General features: G+C 39.9%; 1 protein-coding gene and 1 long non-coding RNA gene across 3 annotated transcripts in view; one reads left to right on the top strand and one right to left on the bottom strand.

Moving 5' to 3' along the window:
- Window positions 1-20,083, top strand: part of itga6b (integrin, alpha 6b) — a 118,162-nt gene extending 98,079 nt beyond the window's left edge. For both annotated transcript variants that reach the window (XM_056763722.1, XM_056763730.1), the window contains exons 14-25: window positions 10,528-10,643; window positions 12,967-13,120; window positions 13,200-13,283; window positions 13,400-13,479; window positions 13,626-13,703; window positions 13,807-13,909; window positions 14,060-14,233; window positions 14,341-14,436; window positions 14,516-14,626; window positions 14,757-14,855; window positions 15,015-15,140; window positions 15,477-20,083. In XM_056763722.1, coding sequence (XP_056619700.1) covers window positions 10,528-10,643; window positions 12,967-13,120; window positions 13,200-13,283; window positions 13,400-13,479; window positions 13,626-13,703; window positions 13,807-13,909; window positions 14,060-14,233; window positions 14,341-14,436; window positions 14,516-14,626; window positions 14,757-14,855; window positions 15,015-15,140; window positions 15,477-15,551 — 1,296 coding nt within the window. In that variant the 3' untranslated portion in view covers window positions 15,552-20,083. The remainder of the gene's footprint in view (window positions 1-10,527; window positions 10,644-12,966; window positions 13,121-13,199; window positions 13,284-13,399; window positions 13,480-13,625; window positions 13,704-13,806; window positions 13,910-14,059; window positions 14,234-14,340; window positions 14,437-14,515; window positions 14,627-14,756; window positions 14,856-15,014; window positions 15,141-15,476) is intronic.
- Window positions 20,084-22,690: 2,607 nt separating this feature from the next.
- On the bottom strand, window positions 22,691-23,877 carry LOC130413835 (uncharacterized). The gene is made up of 3 exons (XR_008905541.1): window positions 23,755-23,877; window positions 22,894-23,220; window positions 22,691-22,825 (listed from the first exon to the last, which is right to left on the bottom strand). It is a non-coding gene; the product is annotated as an uncharacterized LOC130413835 (long non-coding RNA).
- Between the last annotated feature and the right edge of the window lie 3,581 nt (window positions 23,878-27,458).

Here is a 27,458-nt window from a genome sequence, read left to right as displayed (position 1 = left end):
CCCCTTGACCAATCCCCCTAACGAAATACCTGCTTTCTCAGGGGAAAGGCACGTTGTGGCATCCCAGGCCAGACCTCTGGAACCTCCATGTCTGGCCCCTGGGCGGGATGAGGAGATCCTGAGTGGCCTACCCCCAGCAGTGGTTGAGATCATTACTCAGGCTAGGGCCCCGGCCACTAGGCGGCTATACGCCTATAAGTGGCGCCCCATCTCATCCTGGTGCTTTTCTCGTAGAGAAGACCCACAGAGTTGCTTGATCGGGAACATGTTGTCCTTTCTACAAGAGAGACTCGAGACTAACCTCTCCCCTTCCACGCTGAAAGTGTATTGGCGTGTGTAGTAAGGTTCAATTAAAAGGAAGGAAGGAGACGGGAACCGGCGAACATTCATTTAAAGTTTTAATAAAATAAACAAACAAAAACACTGAAGTAAAATGCCAGCAGCCACCTCACGGTCGACTGCCGGCCAAAAGAACATACATACAAACGTAAACACTTCAACATGTTCGGGCCCGGTCCTCTCTCGTCAGCAGTCCCGTCGCTCATCCTTTTATACTCCAATCTCCTCCGCGAGATATGCGGATATGCAATATGCCGCCTCACGGCTCCCATCACGTCTTCCTGACCACATACCCCCATCGCTCCTTACAGGCCGGGGGTTCTCGGCGTCCGCAGCGCCTGGGGGTATGTACCGACGAGACGAGAGAACGGAGACGGGAGCACCAAGAGCACCGTTCTCAACCCAGCCGAGAGGGTTTTCCTCGCGGTGCTATGCGGCGGTGCTGGAACTTCGGTGGATGGTCCGATCCTCCTTCGCCTCCTAGTGGTTGGTGATGGCTTTCTTGCTGAGGGTAGCCGGCAGGAGTGTCCCGTTTCCTGCTCCTCCCATTTATATGGCGGACGGCCATGATCCTGAGATTCCGGCCTGGCTACGTGCACAAATTTCCAACCACTTCCCCTCGGCACCAGGTGGTGAACTTGCAGGAGGAAGACCCAACCCCATTCGTGTTGTGTCCAGTACGCGGACTGCGCCTCTACTTGAACCGCACGCAGAGCCTCAGGAGCTCTGATCAGCTCTTTGTCTGTTTTGGAGGTCATGAAGGCGTACCAATCCCAGATTCGCCTGTGCCCGCTGTCAGTGAAAGCTCACCCCACCAGGGGTACAAACTCCTAGTGGGCACTAGCGCAGTGCGCCTCTCTATCAGACATCTGCAGAGCTGTAGGTTGGGCTGCACCCAACACCTTTGCAAGGTTTTACAACCTCTGCGTCGGACCGGTGTTAGCCTGCGTCTTGCAATGCAACATGTAGGACCGGCAGCCGGTAGGGCAAATGCCTGCGAAAGGACCTTACCCCCCTTTCTATAGGTGGGTCAGTGTGCTACTAAGCCTCCATTCTTTCCCCCACAGGGCGAAGAACTGGCATTCCATCCATCACTAAGCAAGCACCCCCTGCGGGCGGGCTGGGCAGAGCAGCCCTGCCCCTTAGGCCAGTTACCATTTGAGTTACCACACATAGCTCTAACCGGACCATATGCTATCAGACGTTGTAACTCCCCCACTCGGGTGGTCCTGTCTGATGTATCATCATGATTGGTTCCCAGCTTGGTAACCCATGACCTAGCCAGGTGGACCTCCACCTCGTGGCTAACTACCTCAGTCTGCATATTTTTTTCCATGAGCTCTCCCCTGACGGTGAGACCATGCAGGTGTCTCCACTAGAACTCCTATCCACTGGAAGATAACAAATTTCACGAAACCCAGGCTTGTCATTGTCGCTTCGCTGAGATTGAAATAAGGCACTGCGTTGTGGCGAGTTTTAATAGGAACCCCATCTGTCGGTTCGAGAGTCCCACAGAAATGGAACATATTGGTTACGGATGTAACCTCAGTTCCCTGATGGAGGGAACGAGACGTTGTGTCGTTCTTACCACAAAGACGTGCCGACCGACAGATTGGGGTTCGCCCTTGAGAACCTATCAACTCTGACTTTTAGAAAAGGCCAATGAAATTGGAAAATTAAATTTTCCGCCTCCAGATGTCCGGTATAAAAGAAAGCCAGCGAGCTTCATTCATTCACCTTGTGTTCTGAGAAGCCTGAGAGCCTCTCACGACTGCTGCAGAGGGCGATACGCGTTGTGGCATAAGGGACACAACGTCTCGTTCCCTCCATCAGGGAACTGAGGTTACAGACGTAACCAAGACGTTCCCTGATGGAGGGAACGAATCGTTGTGTCGAACCGACAAATGGGGTTCCCATGGAAAACACCACTACGCTGTATCGCATCACAATCTCTAGGGGACTTTGTGTCATACGCGAGAGCTTTCGCGAAATTGTAACCTTCCAGTGTGATAGGTTGGGGGTCCCAGAGCTTTGTCAGGGGAAAGATGGGAAGCCCCGACCACCCGTTTACGGACGGGGCCTTGTCTCTCTTTATCGTCGAGAGGCCGTCCGGTCAGGGTTCACTTGGTAAGCGTTGCTTCCTTAATTAGGGATGCGCTGAAGAGACCACTTCCTACCGTTGGGAGGAGTTTAGAGGGATTCCAACATGGTCTCGCCATTTAGGGGAGATCTCATGAAATAAGTGCGGACTGAGGCAGTTAACCGCAAGGTGGAGGTCCACCTGGTGAGGACCTAGTTAGAGAAGCGTCTTCATCGTGATGATGAAGGGTCAGACCGAAAGGGAGGACACTGTACTAACATGCACGACCTCTTCTCGAGAATCGAGACATGAAAGTAAGTGTCACTCAGGTCAATTGCCATTTACCCATCTTTGACATCCGAAAAAAGTTTAAATTTGCTTCTGCGTAAGCATCCTGACTGGCAGCTTGAGTAGGTGCCTGTTCAGGGGCTGCAGATCTAGAAACCTCCTTATTCTGAGAACGCTGAAGTACGGGTTACCATACGTTGAACATCACGGCTAAAGGGAAGAGTGTAGCCGAGACGGATCATATCTCCTAGCTGCGCGGCGGTTTGGGCAAGTCTTGTCAGACTCCCAGGGGCCGGGACGGGGAGTAGAGGTACAATCTACCTCATCAACCTCCCGGGGGGATTCTATGGCTGGCAGAGTGGCTGTCCCTCCCTGGGGGAGCCCCCGGGGGGCTATCAGCTCTGATTGCTTGCCTGGTGATGATGTAGCAACGTGCACTGTCTGTGAGAGTGCAAAGGGTTGCTGCTTATCCTCGACATTGTGTTTCGCCATGACGCAATGTCGAGTTGCTGTACACCGTCATGAAGAGGGGGAGCGTGGCTGTGAAACACCCAGAGAGAGAGAACCCTTTGAAGTGGGCTGATGGGACGGGGCGGGACCCTCAATCCTGGGGTCTAGCCTGAAGGTGTTCTCGGTCTCCCTTGGGTCTTCCCTTGAGGCCACTTTGGCTCCCGCTGCGGCTGCTGATGGGGTTGTGGTCTCCTCTTTGACGTTTTCTTCCGGTGTGCCACCTGAAATGAGGGGGCCGCAGTTGGGGAATATCAAACAGGACTAGGCTGCTCGGAGTCGGAATCTCGACAGCCGGAGGGGGGGTCGAGTCACGGCAGGGAAGGATATGCTTGATATCCACTGTCTGCGTTTTACTCTCGAGGTCGACAAACAGCCCCCCTTGCGAGATGGGTGAGTGGAGAAGGCGCACCTTCTAGTTGTCACTCATCTTTGCAAGGTTCAGCCAGAGGTGTCTCCCCCGGACCACAAGTGTGGACATTGTCCGACCCAGGGCCCGCGTGGTCACCTATTCGCCCGTATGCGGTTTGGTGTTAGCGCAGAGACACCGGAAAGCCCTCATGCATTGGACAGGAGACTAGATCGAGGCCCCAGGTGGCAGCCAACTGCGGGTTGGACCGCAGCGGCACATTCCCTCTCGAGGACATCGACATATCCTCTAGCTGACCCACCAACAGGGGAACAAAGGTTGACAGAACTAGTTTGACTTGTACGCGCCAAAAAGGGGGCGATTCCAGGTCTTACAGAGTTCCTCATGCACTTCCGGTATACACAGCACTGATGGTTAGGCGCAAAACGCGGGGTATTGCGTATCCAGCCGCGAGTGTTGGGGGAGGGGCAGTGCATCCACTGCCGCCCTATGCTCACGGCAGCCTAGGAAAGCATGGCCGGTATTTTTGACATCCGATTTTCCTGACCTGGCCCCCCACAAAGGAGGGAGCTTCTAGGAATTATCGGGGTCAAAAATGCCAGTCATTCACCCTCCAAAGTTGCAAGGGACATCTCATCATCACGCGCCGTTTCCAAACACGTGATTGAGGAAAAAGACAGTAGGACCGTCTTTTTGGGCAACGATCAAACAAGCGAGGTTCAAACGGCCCTTGAGCCAGCAGCTGGCAGATTAGCACTCGCAATAACCCTCATGTCACCCTCGGTGCTCCCCGTTTCGTGACAGCAGGGCCATAGCCACTGCTGTCACGAAACGGGGAGCAACACGAGGTGACGCAACGTCTGAATCGCCATCACCCCGCACAGTGGGCAGGACGTATCCTCAACAGCTGCCTAAACCGGCCCCCCTCCTCGATGAGTGTGTTGCACCCAAGAGAATAGCGGGACATGCCAGGCGGGAGAAATATGCTCTTTTTGAAGGAAATATGCTCTTCTAGAAAGATCTCTAACACATCTGGCACAGCCGAGACGCTGAAGAACACAAGTTGATTGAATGAAGCTTGCCAGCTTCCTTTTATACTGGACATCCGGAGGCGGAGCCCGGCATGCAAATTTTTTTGCATGTAAATAGTAATTATTTTGTCTATTAATATCATGTATAGGTTGGACAAGAGAACAAAAAAAAGAAATAAAAAAAAAGGCATGAGGTAAATTTGACCTGACGGCGCTTATAGATATAAATGCTCCGCTTTTTAATCTGGTTTTATTTAAACAATTTTTAACAACTGGGGATTTTAAATAACACAATTTAAATAAGAGTCAATGACTTGGAGACTTGGATATTTTATTGAAAATCTGTGATGTTTATTTGAAAAACATCCACAGGCAAAACATTTAACCCGTGGCGATTCTAATTTTACCATTTACCTGCACAAAGGTTTCAAACATGTTAATTACAAGCAACAGAATAAGTAACATACATGCTCTGACACACACACTAACGAACACCAAAACATACATACATGCACACGGACACACACACACAGACAGAAGATAAAAGAAGAGAAACACAGGCAATATATTATGCAGACTATACATTCCTATATGGAGTAGTAATAATTCACGCAAAATGTTTAAAATAATATTAACAAGAACAAAATCCCCCATGCGGGCAAAACAAATAGAGAAAGTTCCAAAGGAGAACTAGCGGAACCAGTTCTCCACCGGCACTACTGCTGCATCTTCCGGATAATCAAATTATGCAGCCTAATAATCCCTTTTTTTTGTATTTGTATTATTTGATTTGTATTATAGAAGTGTTGTGTTCGCAAGGTTGAAGAGATGCGTCTTTAATCTATATTTAAACAGACAAGAGTGTGTCTGCCTCCCACACACTCTTCGGAAGACTGTTCCAGAGTTTGGGTGGACGAAGTCAACACTTGTGGTCCAGGAGAGGCACCCCGGATCAACCTTGCGCAGATGCGTGATGCCGAGAAAGTCCGCTTTCTCAACGCACCCATCTCGCAAGGTGGGCTGGTTGGTGCCATTATCTAGGACTTTTCCCAACAGTTTTCGGCAGGAAAGAGGCAGACGAAGGCCATCAGCCATATTCGGCCCGCCACGACCCGGCCACCTACAGGCGTTCGAGATTCCTTGCGGCGCGGGTTCCGGATCCAGTGCCCCCAACCCAGGCGGCCCCCAGGAAGTAGACGTTGAGGACGAGACCAACACTCCGTCAGCAGCCGTCACGGGTGTTTATTACAGCCGCTCTCACACTCTCAACAACGGTGTTTGGCAACCTGACGTTGCCTCAAGTCAAAACACAAGGTCGAGTATACTCTGCAACACTAAGCGTTGAGCTGCATCGCCAGGCAGGTAATTCAGCAGAGCCGATCTCCTCCCTGGGGCCCCCCCACGGCAAAGGATCCGCACTGCCGCCATCGAACCAAGTTTCGGGGCATCCTCTCAAACTCAGTCAGAGGCAAGGATGCTCCTGTGCTTCGGGCCGAGTTCGCCAACCTTCTGGCGAAGAAAGCGATCGAGCTCGTCCTTCTAGCTCAGATGTTCTACAGGTTTTACAGCCCCTACTTTATCGTCCCCAAAAAAGGTGGGGGGTTGTGCACCATTCTAGATCTGCGTACCCTGAAGAGGCACCTACACAAGCTGCCGTTCAGGATGCTCACGCAGAAGCACATCCTGACGTCTATTAGATGTCAGGATTGTTCCATGGCCATCGACCTGAAGGAAGCTTAGTTTCATGCCTCGATTTTCCCTTGTCATCAACCGTTCCTACGGCTTGCTTTCGAGGGGTGGGCATATCAGTAAACAGTCCTCCCTTTAGGTCTGTCCCTGTTCCCACGAGTCTCCACTAAGGTCGTGGAAGCTGCCCTTGCTCCCCTCAGCGAGAGAGGTGTGTGGGTACTAAACTATCTTGACCACTGGCTCATCTTGGCACACTCTCGAGGTCTGTTGTGCATTCACATGGACCTGGTGCTCCGGCACCTAGATCGCTTGGGACAGAGGCACAGGTTGCTGGGGGTGTTGATGGCTGTGTAGAGAGGTGGTCAGTTTAGGGTGTGAGACTGGGGGTTTCAAATCTACAGTTAAACTCATTCAGGTCAGGAGCTGGATAAAGGACGCGGCAACTTGACACGATTTTTCTACAACACTTCAGACAATAAGATTGTCAATGATAATCTTAAATCTATAATTTACCTTATTCGTAAGTTTATTTATTTTTTTATTTAGCCTTGTTGTGCAAGCACTGTTGAGCTTTTGCCAGAGGGGAACTGGAATCCCCTCGTTGAGCCTGTGTTCTCCTGAGTTTTTTTTTCTCGATTGGAGTTTTGGGTTCCTTGCCACCGTTTGCATATTCTTTTGCACTATTTTCCTGGCCAGGGGGCTGCTTTAGAATTTAGAAGTTAAACATAATTAATATTGCATATAAGAATTTATAGTCCGTTTAATATTTGACCCATGTTTCTCTCTCCTTTATCTCAAATGTGTGCTTTCACTGTGCGTGTGTGCGAGTGTGTTTGCGTGTGTGCGTCTATGTCAATGTGTGTAAGTATGTATGCATATTGTGTGTGTTGAGCATTTGTATGTCTGTCTTTTGTTGTTTTCACCTTTTTCTTGTTTTTACATGTGTACAACTTTAGTTGTTTTACGTGTAGTCAATGTGTTTCATGTACAGCTGCTTTGTAACAATGAAAATTGTAAAAAGCGCTATATAAATAAAGTTGAGTTGAGGTCATCAGCAAGCTATTGATTTGCCTAAGTGCTGGGGTATGGTGTCTTGTAGTTTATAATGTCTTTCAGGCCTTTCCTCAATGAGAGAGGGTTGTTTGCTGAAAACTGGTTTTCCAGCTTTTTAGTGTAGCCAGTTGAGGCTGGTGCTAAAATTTTTTGAGGGGGCGCACAAACTGAAAATCCAACTGTCAGACTATAAAGCCATTAATATGTATATAGCCATTAATCAGGTAATGTATCATTATTAAAGTCAATGTTAATGCCTGCAAATAAATGTACTATGAATCAGTGAATTTGTTTGAATGTGGGTTTATTATCAATAATGAAGTAATCAAGGTAATCATTCCAAAAAAAGAAAACACCATATTTACCTTATCATTGGCCAGTAACACTATTTGAAAAGAAATGTTGCTCTCCTTTCTTTCTGACTTGCAAATTTCTCAATGACTTTCTGGTTAAAGTCAATTATCTCAGTCACCATTCTCTTCTCCATTGACAGCATGGCCAATGCAGTTAGCCTCTCCTCTCCATACTATTTCTTAGAAAAGTCTTAACTCTTTGTTAGAGAAACACCTCTCAGCCGTTGGCTGGTTCAATTCTCAGTACCACCAGGAAATTACTAAAGTGCCCTTGAGCAAGGCACCTTATCCCTGTTTGCTCTGCAGTGATAGCTGCCCACTGCAACCTACTGTAAGTCACTTTGGATAAATGCGTCTGCCAAATGAATAAATGTAAATGTAAATGTAAATGTTTTACAGTGCAGAGATATTAATCTGCTGTAACATGTTGAATAACATCTTTTTAGTTGAACTGTAAAAAATTTCTTTCCGGTTTTGAGTCTTCACACTGACGATTCCCACAGTGTGACGACTGTACAGTACAGTAGACTATACAGTGCATCACAATTATGACTATTTTGCTGGCTCCTTGAGGTACTCCAAAGGCACGACATTGTGCACTGCAGGCAATAATGTTTAAAGGTATTTCTATTCATTGTGACTTCAGGTGAATCACATAAGTACTGAACAACCAACAGTTATTTGGTGAACTCTTGTTTTCACAAATGTGTGACAAGCCAATTCACACCTTGTGAGAAACAATCATATCTGGGCATCATCAAAAGTGATGAGAATTGAAATCACATTGATGACAACATTGATTAATAGCAGACCTGCATGTTTATCCATTAATTTTGAACAATAGCAGTTCTTGTCTTAGAACAATTTTGATTAACTTTTGATCCACTTCAAATGTTGACTAGTGTATTTATTGACAGTCTGAATTGACGTAAATGTACCGTATATATAGGAGGATAATGTTAGCATATGATAGGAGCACAATTGGAGTTTAGCTGTATGAATGTTAATCATAAAATATAAAAATCTTTACTAGTTATGCTTTCAAGTTATAACTTGTCAATGACAAGCGCTTAAATAAACATTATTCCGCTGAGATGTGCAGCCGTGCAATCCGTGGATTTTAGGCAAACATACACGCACAATGTGAGCGCTGTTCAAATTTTTTATTCTACAGAGATGTTTAAGACAAAACTAACTTCAGAGGAATTCAGGAAATATAATTTAGCTAAACCATTGCCATGGCAGTTGACAAGCCGGACAGAAGGGGGGTAGGGTTTCGCTGTAGCTCAACATCATTTAAAGAGAGATGCAACAAAACAGGTTGCTGTGAACAGAGCAGGTCAGGTCTGCCTCAAAAACTCTTCCAGTTATTTATAAAAACTACATCATTTTGCAGGCACCACTTAGGCAACTGCCAATTTAGCGAAAGCAATCTGCTATATATCTCAACACCACGATAAGCAGGGAGGTGACCAGATAAATATTACAGTCTGACATCGTACTTGCACACGCCTCTTAAATATAATTTTTTGTGACCTCCGATTGAGGGAGGCAAACATCGTTTGTGCTGACATGAATTACAATCTTATTGAATTTACAATGATGTTAAGGCAGCACACTTAAAATTGATTTGATATCAAGCGCTCTGCCTCCCGGTACACATTGGACTATAGTGGCTGGTTCCCTCAATGTTAATGTTCGGAACAATAAAATCCCCTATAACTAGGGCACTTTCATCAGGTTTCTCAGTCGGTGCTTCACTGAGCGGGGAAAACTTGTCTGAGACTATAATCGGAAAGGTTGAGAGATGCTTTGACTTGCTACTACGCCTTCTCACAGTCACAAAGTTCCGATGCTGCAGGGATCTTCAACCGGAACTGAACATTTCCCATTCAGTGTTTTCTATGTCCCTTTCACACTAACTATCCTCAAATAATGTTTGGATCCGCGACTCTATTTATAGAATCTTCTCTGTCAGCCTGACTATTTCTCTGCAATTATCACATGTGGAACCCTAGCAGCTGACAGAGAAGGCTAATGCTGGGGCAACCCCAAAATATATATTTTTAAATCTTGTAAGAGTTTTAAACAGTGAGAGACCACAAACATAAAGAGAATAAATCCTAGATTTAATCTTTTTGCTCCTATAATGTGTGGTAAACCGTGATGTAACAAAGCACACCACATACCAACAGATTTTCAAACAGAGTCCTGACTATGAACACAGTTAATCTCGCAAATTCTCTTGAGATTTCAGAATAACTTTGATTATTATATATGTGTTCAATATAAACAAATGTCTACGTATAACCTTTTATGTAATTTAAAAAATATGATTCATTGTTGAGAAAATGCTCAAGCAGCATCATCTTAAGCACTAGATATATTTTATTGCACTCAAATATTTTTGTATTTATGTCTGCACAGTAATTAAAAAATAATAGTAATACAGTTTTGTAAAAAATAGTTGCTGACTCTATCACCCGAAAGAGTCTATTGGTTCCACTGGATCCACCAGACCTATTTTTTCTGTTCCAACTTAAAGCATCAACAAACTCGGACTCCAACCACTACAGTCACTTGCACATAGTGTTGCACATAGTGGAACATGCATAGAAATGTAATGGGAGAAACTGGAACACTTACTGTAATGTGGCAGCAGTAAGAATCAACATTTTGTTATAGAAGCATTTTTGGTCAAACGTTTCTCTTCGTTTCACTCTTTTCCAATCTAAATATATAGGATTCAAAAACTGCACAGTGACGTTGCCAAGACGGCTGCCTAACTGTCTAATTCTATTTCCGTTTGGCTTTTAGGTTCAGTTTGTTAAGGAAGGTTGTGGTTCTGACCATGAGTGTCAGAGTGACCTGCAACTAAAATATAAATTCCAATCCATGGAACAGGGCAAAGACGTCTTTAAACAATTGCCTGAGTAAGTTTTTGTTCTTATACGTTTTTTTATCTTATACAGTAAAATGATCTCACTAATCTAGTCTGTGTTCCCCTGTTATTTTAGACTTTTATGTTATTTCCTGTTGTGTGCCATGTTTATTGTCCTTTGAAGTTTTTAGTGATAATTATTGTCTGGTGTTCCTTGTTTGCCCGCTTGTTATCACAGTGGTTTTAAGCCCTTGTGTTTCAGTTTAAGAAAAAAATTATCAATGAACAAGGGGCAACATGCAACATGGAATAATGACTGACTCAACAAACAACCGAAACACAATTGCTTAAATACACTGGGATAACAAGCGGGCAACCATTAACCTGACAATAATAAACACACAAAACTACAAAGGACTAGAAACATGGCACACAACACACTGAAAAAAATGATTCTGACCCCTTGTAAATGTAACATGTTTTAATCTGGCTAATTTCACTGATTTTAATTCGTTAGTTAATCCTACTTATTTTTTATTATTAAGTTTGAAATTCACTGCCCTTGTGTAAAACAAGTTAATTTCATTCAATTAAAAGTAATTAGAAAAAAATACGTTCACTTTAATTTCATATACTATCCGGTCTGCGCATGTGCAGACAAAAATGATTCTGACCCCTTGTAAATGTAACATGTTTTTATCTGGTTAATTTCACTGATTTTAATTCGTTAGTTAATCCTACTTATTTTTTATTAGTAATTTTGAAATTCACTGCCCTTGTTTCAAACAAGTTAATTTCATTCAATTAAAAGTAATTAGAAAAAAATACGTTTAATTTAATTTCCATGTGCAGACACATTTTGTTCTGAAGACGCCAAGGAGACGGTCCTTGGATCTCATACGCTGATAGATTTGCTCAGCGCCGCATTAAGTTGAACACATATATTTCTAAATACGCTGATTAGCTTGTTCAGTTGTTTTATATCATACCTGTGGCTAAACTGGGAAGGCAAATGGATCTCGCGGGCCAGAGTTCAGAACCACTGCACTACACCCTCCTGATAAATGTAGTTTATATTTAGTCAATATAGTACTGGCGTATTTTGTTATTTGTATATGTTGTGCTCTTGAAAATGGGTGATAAAAGGCTTTCCTCCAAAGTTCTCCTGTATATACAAATATGTATACAGCCACTCTTGATACAATAAGACATTGAAAAACTGACTGAGCCATAACAGTTCCTGTAGCTCAGTGGTAAGAGGGCTGCGTTAGAAAACTTAAGGATGCAGGTTCGAAACCAGGTGACAGCAAATACAATCGAAAATGTAAAGGATAAAGAAATGTAAGTCGCCTTCCAAAAGACTGCCAAATGTCTAAAATATAAGTGTAAAAATGTGAATTCATCTGATTGGACAATTTTAGTGTAGGGAAATAAAATAAATAAATTCTACTCAAAATAATTTAGCAGAAATTCTGCATATAATTAATCTGAAATTACTGAACGAAATTAGTAAAACCAATTTAAAAAATATAAGTACAATCCACTTATAAAATATAAATACAATCCACTTATAAAATATGATTACACTCAATTTAAAAAATATATCTGGGTTTAGATAAATTTATTTCGTGCAACCCCCCTTGACGTAAAAAAAATAAGTAAATTCAACATAACATTTTTTTCAGTGCAGGAAATAACATAAAAGTCTAAAATAACAGGGGAACACAGACTGGGATCGTGACAAATTAACTCTTATGTCCAGAATTAATTTCTTAATTGAAATGACATCAACTGTGTAACAACACATTGATTGCTTTTACGATTTAATGTCTGCCTTATAAGGAGATTTCAGTCATAATTTACTCACATTCGAGTTGTTCCAAATCGACATAAATTGCTTTGTTTCCGATGAACACAGAGAAAGATATTTGGAAGAATACTTGTAACCAAACAGTTCTTGGACCCCATTTGACTACCATAGTGGGAAAAATTACTTTATCATTAAACATTTTGAGGAATGTAGGAAAATCATTTTCCTACTATGGTAGTCAATGGTTTCCAATAATCGTTTGGTACAAGCATTCTTCCAAATATCTTTCTCTGGTCTCACCAGAACAAAGAAATGTATAAAGATTTGGATCAACTAGAGAGTGATTAATTCATGACAGCATTTTCATTTTTGGCTGAACTGTCCTGTAGCTCAGTGGTTTTGATCCCTTGGGATTGCAAATACCCATGTATAAATGTATAGGATACTGCAATGTAAGTCGCTTTGGATAAAAGCGCCTGCTAAATGCGTAAATGTAAATGTAACACAGATTGAAGAAGAAAATTAAAATGAAGTGGAATAATAAAAAACTTTTTTTTTCCCTCAGGGAAAATGGAGTTACTCTCTTGTCACTAAGCGATCAGAAAGATGTTGCCCTGGAGATTACAGTGACTAATCAGGGGGAAGATGCTTATGAGGCCCAGCTGACTAGCTCGTTCCCTAAATCAGTTTCTTATTCTGCTTTTCGCACTAAATCCAATGTAAGTTCAGCTGCAAGATGCTAGTTGATAACCTATTTATTGATAATAAAATTTTGTTTTAAATGTCTTCAAATCTTAGGATAAACAGGTCATCTGTCTAGCCAATCAGGATGGGTCACAAGCCGACTGTGAGCTTGGAAATCCTTTCAAAAGAGGCGCTGAGGTGAATATTTGAATATATGGACACAAGTATATGTGGTACTAACTAACTAGTAACTACATATTAGTTATAAATTGTTAATATATAAAATATGTTTTAAATGTTGTTAAATATTTCAGACAACGTTTTACATCATTTTGAGCATCAGTGGAATTTCTTTGGATACCACAGAAATTGAAATTGTCCTTAATCTCAAAACGTGAGTAGTATCATACTGTAGCTCTTGATGTCAAAACTAAAAGTGCAACACCAAAACTATTTCAGTATTTTCTTTTAAAATTAGGTGCTGTTAATGCCAACATGCATTGAATATTACAATTTTAAAAGCTTTTTTTGTAATTGTAGGACAAGTAGTCAGAAGCAGTTGCCACCAGTGAAAGCCAAAGCTATTGTTACAGTCAATCTTCTGTTGTCACTCTCAGGGTAGGTGTGCATCACGCATCCTTTGTGTAATCATGCAAAAAGCAATGAAATAAAACGGCATTATCCGCATCTCAGTTACCTACTGTCATCATGTCTTCTTCAGGGTAGCTAGGCCATCTCAAGTTTACTTTACTGGAGAAGTAAAAGGAGAAAGTGCTATGAAAGTGGCAACTGATGTTGGCAGTTCAATTGACTATGAATTTAGGGTGACTACTGGCATTTCTAACATTTAACAATTCCAACACAATCATTTGTACTGATATATTCAAACCAACATTTCTTATATTGAAATGACTTCACATGTGAAAGGCAGTTGCCTGTTGGTTGACTGATCCTTTTCCTAATTTATTTGACAGATTGCAAACTTGGGCAGACCACTTAAATCATTTGGCACTGCATATATGATTATTCAATGGCCTAAGCATAACTTTCAAGACAAGTGGCTGCTTTACCTCATGGAGATAACCTCAGCCGGTTTAGAGAGCATCAGCTGTTCCCATCAAAATGAGATCAACCCTCTTAAATTAAAGGTAGCCCAAACATCACACATCACAAGTACAGTCAAGTATTTCTTTGTCTCACTATTAAATGCATAGAGAAATCATCATATAATTTTATACTGCTTTATGCTTATTAGGAACCTTCACGAGCTAAACGTTCCTTTGGGGAGGGAACTCCAGCAAAAGAGGGAACAACATCCCCTTTAACTGACAAGAGGAAATACACCGTTTTGGTAAATCACTCATCAAATTTTTTTGGGTGTGTTGATAATCAGCCTATTGTATCTTAATATCTGCTTGATGTGTTCTTAGTCATGTGACGATGGAGCAAACTGTATATCCTTTAAATGTCCTCTAATGGGAATGGATAGCAATGCTGTTATTACCCTAAGAGCTTATCTTTGGAACAGTACTTTCCTAGAGGTAAGTGTTTTTTGGGTGTTGTCCATAGTTACTGTAATTGGTAATTCTTTACAGTCATACAGTGGTCAGTGATTGTGATTCATTGCTGGGCATCAACTGTATATTTCATAATTAAAATGGTTTCTTACAGGATTACGCAAAAATGAACTACATTGATATCATTGTTAAGGCATCACTCGAATTCAAGTCCTCAGCTACAAATATACAGCTAAAAAGTGAACCTACCCAGGTAAGTTGGGCTACGCTGTACATATAGTGCAAGGTGGAAATTGTTTAAATGAGTAAATAGATGTGGTACATGCACAAGACTAGAGTTTTAATGTAAATGTTATCACATGTCAAGTTAAATGTATGATTTAATTGCTGGTAAAGGTTTTCAAAATTCCAGGTACGTGTTACTGTGTTTCCTGACCGTAAAGCAGCCCAGTACAGTGGTCTACCCTGGTGGGTCATACTGGTGGCTATTTTACTAGGACTTCTTCTGCTGGGTCTACTGATCTTTCTGCTCTGGAAAGTAAGACCACATGACAAAACACTAAAGGGTGGTTTCCCGGACAGGGATTAGATTAAGCCAGGACTAGACTTTAGTTAAATTAAGACATTAAAGTTGTTTTCACAAACATGCCCTGCAAAAAAAAACATTGCCTGTTTGCATTTTGAGACAAACCAATGGCAAAGTGTATTTAAACATATCTCAGTACAAACTGTTTTCGATTTAGACAGCTCTAACCTTTATTTAAATCTAGGATCTTAATCCCTGTATGGGAAACAACCCAAAGTCTTAAACGCCAATAATTTTTTTCTAATTGTCTTATAAATATTAAAAACAAAAAACCTTTGTTCCTTTTAGTGTGGTTTTTTCGGCAAAAGCAGCAAAGACCCAGATAATGAAAATGAAAAAGAGAGACTGACTTCAGATGCATAGAGGGAGACAAAATGAGAACCTCTGTTTTAGGGTAAAAGAGCAGAAGCATGAATAAAAGAAATCGCACTTGCTAACCCACTTTAGTCTGTTGTCAATGACTTTTATTGCACAAATACTGTAAATTAGAAAATGCTACAAGAAATGCATTGCAAACACATCACATACAGTGTGAGATCTTTGTTGTGGAAAATGGTTTAAAGATGTTTGTCTCCATGGGAGTCAATGGGGGATGAGATCTGTGTGAATACTGACATTCTTCCAAATAAGTTTTGTATGGGTTTAGCAGAACAACTAAATTAATACCGTTTCGAAACAATCTGAAGTTGAGTAAAATTACTGAATTTACATTTTTGGGTGAACTATGCCTTTAAAACTAGCATATTTCTCTTGCCTGCTTGGGTTTCTCTTTGCTTTTTGCATGTACACTTTGTACATCCGATTTCCTTACACTCATACACTCAACATATCAAAATATTTCTTTGTCATTGTTGTCTTATAAATATTCATTTTAAGGATTGACATGATTCACGGGGGGGCACGGTGGCTTAGTGGTTAGCACGTTCGCCTCACACCTCCAGGGTTGGGGGTTCGATTCCCGCTCCCGACTTGTGTGTGGAGTTTGCATGTTCTCCCCGTGCCTCGGGGGTTTCCTCCGGGTACTCCGGTTTCCTCCCCTGGTCCAAAGACATGCATGGTAGGTTGATTGGCATATCTGGAAAAAATTGTCCGTAGGGTGTGAGTGTGGAGTGAATGAGTGAGTGTGTGTGCCCTGCGATGGGTTGGCACTCCATCCAGGGTGTATCCTGCATTGAAGCCCGATGACTCCTGAGATAGGCGCAGGCTCCCTGTGACCCGAGGTAGTTCGGATAAGCGGTAGAAAATGGAATGGAATGGAATGGACATGATTGACTTTCATTCTGAAAGGTGGGGATTTTTCAAACATTCAAATTATGATGACAGCGTATCCACTTATAATTCTGTTTGAACAAACAGAGAATTCAGGTATTATATGATAGCAATAGAGGATATAATTCATCCAGACAAGAAACAGTGATTGACGTTGTAAAATGAGAACAGAAGTTCCTCATTGCTTATTGCTAACCCGATTCGAACAAAACCAAGCACTTTTTTCCTACTGTGAACCCTTTAAGACAGTGGTTCTCAACTCTGACCCGCAAGATGCATTTTCCTGCAGAGTTAAGCCCCAACTGTGATAAAACCTGCTCAAATCTATCGCCGTATGACGTTAAAGGTGTGATGAACTGGTCTTGTTTATTGTTTTATACTGTTGTATGAGGTCTACTTATGACATTCATGTGGTTTATACATTCAAAAACATCAAAATCAATATGTAATAGGCTATTTTCTACCTGGGTCTTGAGGCCTGCATGACAAAAGATCGGTTTGAATGGGCGTTCGGCCATGAAGACTTGGAAGTAAACACCCACTGCTATGAATGGATAGCAGTTTGCATAGTAAACGCAGTTGGAGCCTTCTGTGAAATTGTTAAGAGACGTAATGTTAGGTTCCACATTCGCCCTTCGCACAGAATCCAAAGGAAGATTATGCAGTGACTGTGTTATTCCAAAACCAGGCACTGACTGCACAATATTTTGCTATCTTTAACAGCATGTTTATTGATTGCTCACTCTATCTGGTACCAGTCCAGACAGTTACTTCAGTACTGTCATGCGCGAACCAGTGGGCGGCGCTAGAGAAGTAGTCGTTATTTTTCTGTGAAGGCGGTGTTCAACCTAGCCTTTGAAGGACTGGTCTAGGAAGGAATGCTATCCACCTAGTAGACCTACGCAGCCTTCAGTTTGAGAAGCATCCTATGTCTATTACATCGAACATCTTTTAACTATATAATGCAATTATTCCCAATGGATATTTCTATTGAAACAAAGGCCAAAGATGTTTTTTTTTTGTATTTCACCTCAATAAATGGGATTTGTGGACTTCTCAACTTAGTGGTCCACATATTTTTTTCTTATCTTTTAAAATTCAGCTAAAAATGTATATGTATGTGTGTTTTGATTTGTTTATTGTGTTGTTGTTGTTTTTTTAAAATGGTGCAGGTTTAATTTTCCCAGGCAGGTTTTCGCTGTAACATATGGGACAGGTTTTATTAGGAATATTTGCCAAAAGGTGTTGCAGTACAAGTAACTTCACATGTATTCTGTGTTTATGCTTTTGTTTATAAAGTTGGACAGCACAAACAGTTGGACAGCAGTGATGTCCTTAGTAGTAAGCTACAAGCATTATTTCACAATTTTTCCACCACCATATCCCTAAAAGGGCTTTGTAGAAACCCAGAATCAAAGGGGCAGTGCTAATGAATTAGTAGGTACTGCAAAGGAAAATATGTTTTGCAAAATTGTATCTTTGGAAGTTTTTATTTTAGCTCTCAATACTCTATTTTTTTGCTTAACTTTATTTTTGTTGGCAAAACATATTTTTTTCCTCTCAATATCTTGTTTTATTTTGCGATTCATTATTTTTGTTTGTAATTGTATTTCTTTGCTCAATTTTATTTTAATTTAGCAAAACTTAACAAATAAAAAAACGTAACAAATATATGCGGCAGTAAATTGGCTCCATAAATATACAATATACAATATTCTTTAATGTTCCTGCAGGAGCTTGTTCTGTTCTTATGTCTGAGGCTTCAATTCCGCGAGTAGAGTTTTGCAAACTGCTTGAGCCGCCCAGGCACATTTGAGCACAGGCACATTTTCCTTCGTATAGAGAAAGTGCCCTTTTTTCTAGATATTTTTTTGTTATAAATGGATATATGTGGTGCGTGAGAATATGTGTTTCTGTTTGCGTAAAGCTTTCCCTGTCAAACAGAGAGAAAATTTCAGGTCAGGTCGGGAAATGTTGTGCGCTCCAATGCCTTTGTCCCATCCACGTATCAACGAATCCGAGCATAAAGCGCGCACACGCAGCACACTATGCCGTCCAGAATGATTCAAACATAAGACTTTGCAACACACAATCGTCTCACTCAACGTCTTTTTTCTTACTCTAATATATATTGTTTTAAATTCAAAACGCAGAGAAAACGCTGACATGATGCAGACGACACGTAAATGAAGTGTGCCCTTTTTGGCAGGTACTCCATCCCTATGGCAAGGGATTCGTACCAAAACCTAACGTCTATGAGATGTTTTTTGTGCCAATCCAAAGCCTAACCAGTAGAAGGAGAAGGAGCACCCTATCCTCCCATTATGGAAAGCTGTTTGAGTCATATTTTATGGAAAGCCGCCATATTTCGCCATAAACCAGACGCCTGGTGTTCAGAAGACACCTAGTTTTACGAAATTTGACACATACAGACGCCACAAAGTATGGTGTTTTGTAACCCATGTGCCGTAAATTACGGCGTCTTTGCCGTAGAAACGACATTAATAACATTCATTTTGCCCTTTGGACTTACGGCACGCCGTAAACGTCCTTGTTTCCGTGTATCAAAGACGCCGTTAAAAGCGCCGTTTTCTATAACATTAAAATCAGCCCAGCCTTTTCTACACAGTCCAGCCCCTCCAATGAACAGAAAGACCTGTGCAGTAGAATATCGATATGAGTAATGTTTTCTGTATTTAACTGTATTATGAATAATGTTTAGTCTTTCATTACGTCATATTTTTCCATTGGGCATGTTTATCCTTCTTTTCATTTATCATATGTGCACAAACGGCATATTTTTTTAACTTGTTTAGTTCCTGACTGTGTACGTTCATGTTTGTATAATACGTTGACTTCTTTCACGAAGGTGTCAGCCTTGGTAGAGCAGTGGACCGTGTGCGCGGCAGCAGTATAGTACTGGTTTTAACGACAGGAGTTCGACCCTATGGTCCAACCATATTCATTCCTTTTGAATTGTTTTATTGGGTCATGTTTTTAAATGTTGGAACATTACCCTGTTGCTGACAACGGATTAAATCACAAGAAATGCTTATTAACAAGCCAACTGGTCTAAGGCCTGCTGCGGGCTTAGTCTGCTTATTTATTAAAATGATTTCCCTGACGAACGTATTTGTTTTTCTATTTACATAAAGACTGTACATGCTGCATTCATTCAGTATAAAACGCTATAAGCTTTTCACTATTTGTGAGAATCTGGATTTCGTCCTGTCCTCTACAAATATTGCATCTGTGTTTAATACAAAGTTCATATATCATATGTATTCATTCATATTCATTCCTATTAGTATTAGCTTCTTTTCACATTAGATGTGCCTTATTTTCTTGTTGTTTAACCTCGTTGAAAGTTGTATCGTATCTTATGCTGTCTTATGTTGATATAAGTATCTGTTGTTCTCCATCTCAAGGTTCCTAATGATGCCTATGGACAATTGTTTTGATATTGCAATATTAAATATGTGATCATATCTGATTGTTCAGGAGGAAAAAGACTAAACAGAAAGTCTGGGGATTTTCCACTCTGGTGGTTTTATATGACACCTCCTGTTTTAAGCTTATAAATATTAGTCCTTAATACAATAAAAAATGGACTCTGATTGAACAAGCGCTTGTGTCTGTGTCAAACTTTGTCTCCAGGCCTGAAACTCTGTGTGTTCCTTCGACTAGACTCTTCAACTGTAGAATATTGTTTAGACAAGGGGACGTAAGAAGTTTACATTCTTTCACTGTTCACACACAGAAACAATAAGTGAAATGCTGACAAAAAAGATATTGTTGCGTCATTATTATATGTTTTTTTTTAGATGATATAAACTGCATTTTTTAAGGAAAATATAGGCCTGTTTTTATAACTTATATATTGGTAAATACAGAACAACATGCAGCAAAGGTGCAATTAGAACAAACGTTTTCCCCTTTATGACAAAAGGATAGCCTATAGCCTACGCATTGTCATCTTAAGCTAAATTGTCAAACGAAAATTATAGCCTTTTGATCAGGCTGTTTAATGCACATTTACGGATTCTTACAATGAAACTCGAAATGAAAAAAAGAAGTTCACATACAGTCGGCTAACTGTGCAGAGGTTGCTAAGCGATCACGTTTGCTAAATTGTTTGGAATTTTGTGATGATTATCATGACTAGGCAGTCCAGGTCGCATTCACTTATCTCAGTTTGAGTTTTGGACTTATGCATAACAGCATTAAGTAAGTGATTTTGTTTTTACTTTTACGAATAATAATTAACTCCCTTAACTCTTATTATCATTTCTAAATTATTTATCCTTAAATATGCACGTGTGAAGTCTAAAACAGTTGATTTTTCAGAAGGGTCACAGGCTATATTATATTTATATAGGCTATTTTATAATTTATATTAATTTATTAATATCATTAATATAAAAATGATTGAAAATTTAAGATGTTTTTTTTCTGTTTGTTTGGGTCAAACCAAGATTTAGAGAACTTTTTAGTGCTTTCATCTCCAGCAGGATGGATCACTGTATGGACTGCTCACTGGCCCACCCTAAAATAACATCAGACAGCTGGAGCTCATAACGCTGCTGCTAGGATTCTGACCAAAAAATCTGAGCACATCAGCCCAATCGTCAAGTCCCTATACCAATTACATTTAATATTGTTTTTTTTAGGTATTTTTCCTGTCTATACATCACTTAATGCCCTATAGGACACAAATAAATTGCAGATATGTCTATTGAATATTAACCGACTATTTAGATCATTAGCATCAAATCAGTTATAGATAACAAAAGTTCACTCAAAACAAGGGGAGTCAAAGTTTAGAAACTAGGGCTGCACGGTGTACCGGTGTTATTGTAGCATCGCGATGCCATAGCTTCAAAATACCCACGATGCTAAACAGTAGCATATGTGATGAGCAAGCCAGTGGCAAATCAGCATTGCCAAGGCAACGGCGCAATCAAGCCACCACACCTGCGGATTGTCACCACCACGTCCCCATCAAGCTCACACTTTATAAACAATTCATACCGTAGTCTGTCTCGTTTTCTGCCTGCTACACATTATAGTACTGTATGTTGCATATGCACATTAATATTCATTTGAACACTTACATCTATCTTTTTGCGGTGTTTATCACCTAAATGAATGTATGTTTTGAATGACTCGGACCATATAATAATTTAAATTAGCGTAATGAATGAGTTGGTTAAATGATTCACTAACTCAGTGGAAAATCGTGGCCACCTACTGCCCAATATTTCCCTTTATGAAGACTGCTGTATCAATGAAATTTATCCTACATTTGAATTAGTTCCCAGGTGAAAAATGATATTGTGTACGTTAGTATTTACTACAGTAAACTACTTAAACTCAAAGACACTAGTATTTTTGAGACTTTCCAAAGTAAATATTTAGGCAGTGCGCGGCTAATGCGCGCAGAGTTGTATTTCTTTTGCGCACTCGGTTAATGTGCTCGGATCACATCACCATATTAAAATGTTTCAAAACTTTTGAGCCACAGAATTTGTTAACATTACTTACATAAATTATAAAAATACCAACGTAATATTAATTATCAACATTATAAACAATAAAACCAAATACTAATTTATGTAAAAGTCAGATAAAAAACCTTATCTTATCTTAATGAGCAAAACCAACGCCTAAAGTTTGGGCTACTTAATATTAGATCACTAAATCCACAGGCAGTTATTGTAAATGAAATTATCACAGACAACAGTTTTGATATACTATGCCTTACTGAAACCTGGCTTAAGCCAAATGATTATTTCGGTCTAAATGAGTCTACTGCACCAAGCTACGGTTATATGCACGAGACACGTCCATTTGGTCGAGGTGCTGCACTCTTAAAACAAATGTGTTGAAAACAACACAACATGTGTCGTTTTCAACACATGCTCTGAGTGTGCTCAGGGACAACACATATTGTGTTAAAGACAACACAGAATATGTGTTATGAAAACACACAGACAAATGTGTTATTTTGGTGAACACATTAATGTGTAATTTTTGTATACATCTAACACAACTGTGTGTCACGTATTTATTACTTATTATTTTATTATAAAAGATTATTGAAAAAGCTAGATCAGAATACAATATGTAGTTATCATGAAATCGCACTGAAGCATTGAATACGGTTCAAATACTGTTTATTTAGCAATTCTTTTTTTAACATGGAATTAATACTGTTAAAAATACTGTTGATAGAAAAATAAGCATTTTAAAAACATTAATCATACATCAAATTCATCAAACACTTTAAAAAAAAAACATACATCAAATATTATAAAACATCTCAGACCAGTTGTGGTGACAGTCCGGCTTACATCTGTTGAATGAGACTAAGAAGAAAAAAATACAATTAAAATGTTTACTTTGACAATTATAAATTGGATAATTATAAACTCACCAGTAATGACTCAAATCTCCCTTCAAATGGATCCTGTGAGGTACTAGCAGTAGCACTAGCAGTATAATATATTTGGAATTTGTCAAGCTCCTTCACTTCTGAATTAACATCGATGTCAATAAATTCTTAAAAATCTGCGTCAAATCTCAGTATGCGATCAATGGATACTTGTTGAGATAGGTCAGTTTTGGTTGAGTTAATCAGTTCTCCAACACTTCCAACTGTGAATAGTTTTCTCCATGTTTCCTTCCCTTCTATGAAGACAGTCGCGAGAACTCGGTGTAAAATTGTTAGAGTAAACGTGATTTGATCATGGTCTTCCATTACCTAGATAAAAGATATAACACCATATTATAATGCCATAATCATACAAGTCATAATTTAATCATGAGAAAACGTAAACGGTAATCGCGTTATCAATACATTTTAAATAGTCAGTAACAAGAAAGTTAACGTTAAGTTAGCACAAACCAAGTCGCGCGCTTTTTTAAACCACACAGCACTCATCGCTAGAACGTCGTTTTAACCACTGCATAGTTTATGGTAAAATGAATGTTAGGAGTTCAAACATAAGGTGCCATGCATAACCTTTAAATATTTTACGAACAATCATTAGCAGTCATACCCAATAAATAAATAAATAACGTTACCTAAACAGCTTTGCGAAGCGTAAGAGCTCGCTGGCCTATTGACGCTAACGTTAATGTTAAACACACAAAACATATTCGGCTACGGAACATGGAAACGGCATAACAACGGTTAAAACAAACAAATTATGTTTCCTGGACAATTAACACAAATCTTTCTAATGTTTGGTGGAGAAATATTTATTATTTTGCACGTTTAATCATATTCACTCACCTGAGGCAGACAGATGCATTTCTGACGGCTGGCTGAGCGTCGGTTGGAAAAGAACGCCACTGCGCAGGCGCAGCAAGAACATTCCCGCAGTCCCAACAGCTGTTTTTCCACAGCGAGTTAAAATGCTTTATTCACATTTGCAACATGATAATTAAATCCGTTCGTTAAAGTTGACATCGCCCGTTGAGTATTTGCAGCAGAAAATATTCCTTTTATATAATTATGTTTAAACATAGGCTACTAAATGTTTTTAACACAGTAATTGTGTAAACAGTTGAGCTCAATATTTACACATCATGTGTCTGTAGTAACACAACATGTGTTACAAATCCTTTTACACATATGTTGTGTTCGTTTTTAACACATCATTTTTAAGAGTGTGGTGTCACAACAATTTTTAGAGACGTTCTTACCGTAACTCAGAGAACAAAGCATTTAAATCATTAGAAGTGCTTGCGTTGAACATAATTGTTCCAAACGAAAGTAAAAACATCGCTCTCTCTTACATTGGCTACTGTGTAGCCTATAGACCCCCTAGACCTTACACTAATTTTCTGATAGAATTCGCAGACTTCTTATAGGACTTATTGGTTAACGTCGATAAAGTACTGATTGTCGGAGATATTAATATCCACGTATATAGTGCGAACGAACCATTAGCAGTGGCGTTTAAAGAGCTACTACACTCTTTTGGTGTAACACAATACATCAGACCTACTCATCGACTTAATCATAGACTAGACTTGTTTATATGATCTACCAACATCGATATAATACCTCAAAGTGGCGATGTTTCCGATCACCATCTTATAACATGTACACTGCGCACTGCAGAAATCAGTTGTATAGCTCGTTATCGACAGGGTAGAACAATCACCTCAACTACTAAAGATAGTATCATAAAGAACTTGCCAGATCTGACTCATAACCTTGTCAAAAAATATAGAATCGCTCGATGACATTACCAGCAACATGGGCACTATTTTCTCTAATAGCCTACATTAGAAGTGGTTACACCTATGAAGTCAAAAAAGATTAATGAAAAGATCATAGCACCACGGTAGGCTACGGTACAATATCACCAATCGTGCCATAAAAATAGAAACACGTAAACTGTAGCGCAAATGGAAACAAACCCAATTAGAGGTCTTTAAAATTGCATGGAAAGAAAGTGCAAACTCTTACAAAAAGAGAAAGAGAGTGCAAACTCTTACAAAAGGCACTACCCACGTAGGAGGGGACGTTCTCGCGACCTTGTGCAACGTTCCCTAAAAGTTATCTAAAGGTAACGAAAGTTCCGAACCTTTACAGAACATTAGGGACGTTCTTGGAACGTCCTCCTTTGGTTATGAAAGTGCTGCAGTTCAAGGTTCCTTATATGACTATAGGGGGACGTTCTATTTGGGGCATTTTATGGTCACATAGAAAACGTTACAGAGAGGACATTTGAGACGTTAACAGAACGTTCTCGCATGGTCCTATGTTGGTCATATAATAACGTTCCCAAAGTGACTTTAGGGGAACGTTCCATACTGGTTGCTATATGGTCATGAAACAACGTTACAAAGAGGACATTCCGGACGTGAACAGAACGTTCCCATACGGTTCTCTGTTGGTCATATAATAACGTTCCGAATGTGGTTATTATATGGTCACACAACAACGTTAAAATATGACAAATTAATGAACGCAAAGATGTATTAAATCTACATCTAATTCATGAAAATATTAAATAATAATATAAAAAGTATTAAACGTATTTGTTAGATAATAACACTAAAAGCAGGAAAAGCCGAGCACTTGCGTGACCTTAACTCGCGTTTTTATTTAGTAGGCTACAATTGCTAAACTAACAAACAAACAGACTTCACCTGACCTGGCTATTCCGCCGCACCTTGGTAGCAATGTACGGTGGCCCAATAGTGCACAACAAAACGACATTTAAAAAGCAAACATAACTGAATCGAGCCACAGCACAACAAAATCGAGCTACAACACAACCGAAATGCTCCCGACCACTAGGAGGGATCAGCGCCGTGGAACATTAATCAGTACGCGTGTAGAAGAGGCCTCTCGAGTCGTTAGGAGGAGATTTTACACCGTAAGTACATTCAACAGGTGGTTTTAATGTTAGTGTTGCTATATATTTGGATACAATTACGTATATACATGCATATTACCAAAATTGTTACGTAAACTATTCGTCACTATCCGTTCTTGTAATTGGATTGATCGAATTCATTGTTATTTGTGTTTGTTAAGCATCCCACATTAAAAGGTACTATGCAATGTTAACTTTCCTCAGGGTTTCCTCTGATGAAATACACCTATACAATCTAACCACGCGCGTTCGTCTGAATGCAGCGCTCGTCTGAATGCAGCGCAGAACGATAGGCATATGACATCATGACATAATCAAAATAACGCTGCATAAAGTCGAACATGCGTACTAATAGAGCAGTAGACGGGTGTGGATCCGAGTTGGTGCTAAACTCTGACTGAAAGTTGACAACCTCTGAAGTATAGTTTTAACTTGTAGTAGTCAAATAATTTGGTACTATAGTAAATACTGAAATAAACTACAGTTTACTATAGAAAATGCTACAGAATGAATTTACTATTTATACTATAAGTATTTTTATACTACTAATAATATATACTACTATTTATTACAGTTTATCGTAGAAGACTATAGAAAACTGGAGTATTTTTCATGTGGGGTTATGTCATAAGATCATACCCAGATAGCAAAAATCACCTGGACCAGATCTGGCCCAGACCCTTCATAAGTTCTTGGCCAGATGAGGAAAACGGATCTGTGCCGCTATTGGCCCGTTGTGCTAAAAGACACCGGCCCAGGTCCGTTTTACACATCTGGCCCAGAACTTATGAACTGTTTAGAAAATGATTGTACTTAAAAATATTCACAGTAAAACACCACATCATAATTCAGTGTTGTCCACTACTTTAATGTAAACATACATTCATAATAAAATTGCACATTACAGTAAATTGATTTATTCAAGGGCTTTGTCTTTTGATCCTTCTTTCATTTATTTAGCATATTTAAACAATTACATTAATACACAAAACAATACAGAAAACAGTGGCATTGTCCATTTTGTCTTTCATTTGGATAGAGTCAGCACAAAAAGCCAAATAAGTTTAACACTCATGTCTTATTTAATAAGCTTACAATGAGAACATTTGGAAACTGTTTTAGCAATGTTTCAATGATATGTTATTGTCAGTATATTTCATTCTAATAAAACATAATAAAAAATTTTTAAAGTACCATTTACCCAAATCTTGCCGTTCAAACTGTAAATTAAAAACAAAAGAAATGACTTGCAAACTATTCAAATCCCATATAAACATACATGCATACTGTCCGTGTGGTCCAGAGTTTAAATTTACTTTGCAGAATATGGAAACTGTTAAAGATTGAATCTATTAAAGAAAATGGGCCTGGTTATTTCAGATAACATATGTTTACAAAAAGTATTTTATAATGAATTATAACTACATTCATAAAAGTATGCCAGTTTAAACGTTAACATACATCTGATTCTTAATACAGTTTGATGTTATCTTAACAATTCATGAAACCTTTTGTCCTAGCTGTTGAAGAGTTGTCTGATCTGAGCTAATCAATTGTCCAGTGGTCTTCTGAGAAATCCTCCAGATCCTCCACAACCTTTGGT

This window comes from Triplophysa dalaica, chromosome 2, assembly GCF_015846415.1.
Source record: "Triplophysa dalaica isolate WHDGS20190420 chromosome 2, ASM1584641v1, whole genome shotgun sequence".
Taxonomy (NCBI): domain Eukaryota; kingdom Metazoa; phylum Chordata; class Actinopteri; order Cypriniformes; family Nemacheilidae; genus Triplophysa; species Triplophysa dalaica.
Note: the sequence above shows the minus strand (reverse complement) of the source record. Positions and strands in the feature narration are given on the sequence as shown.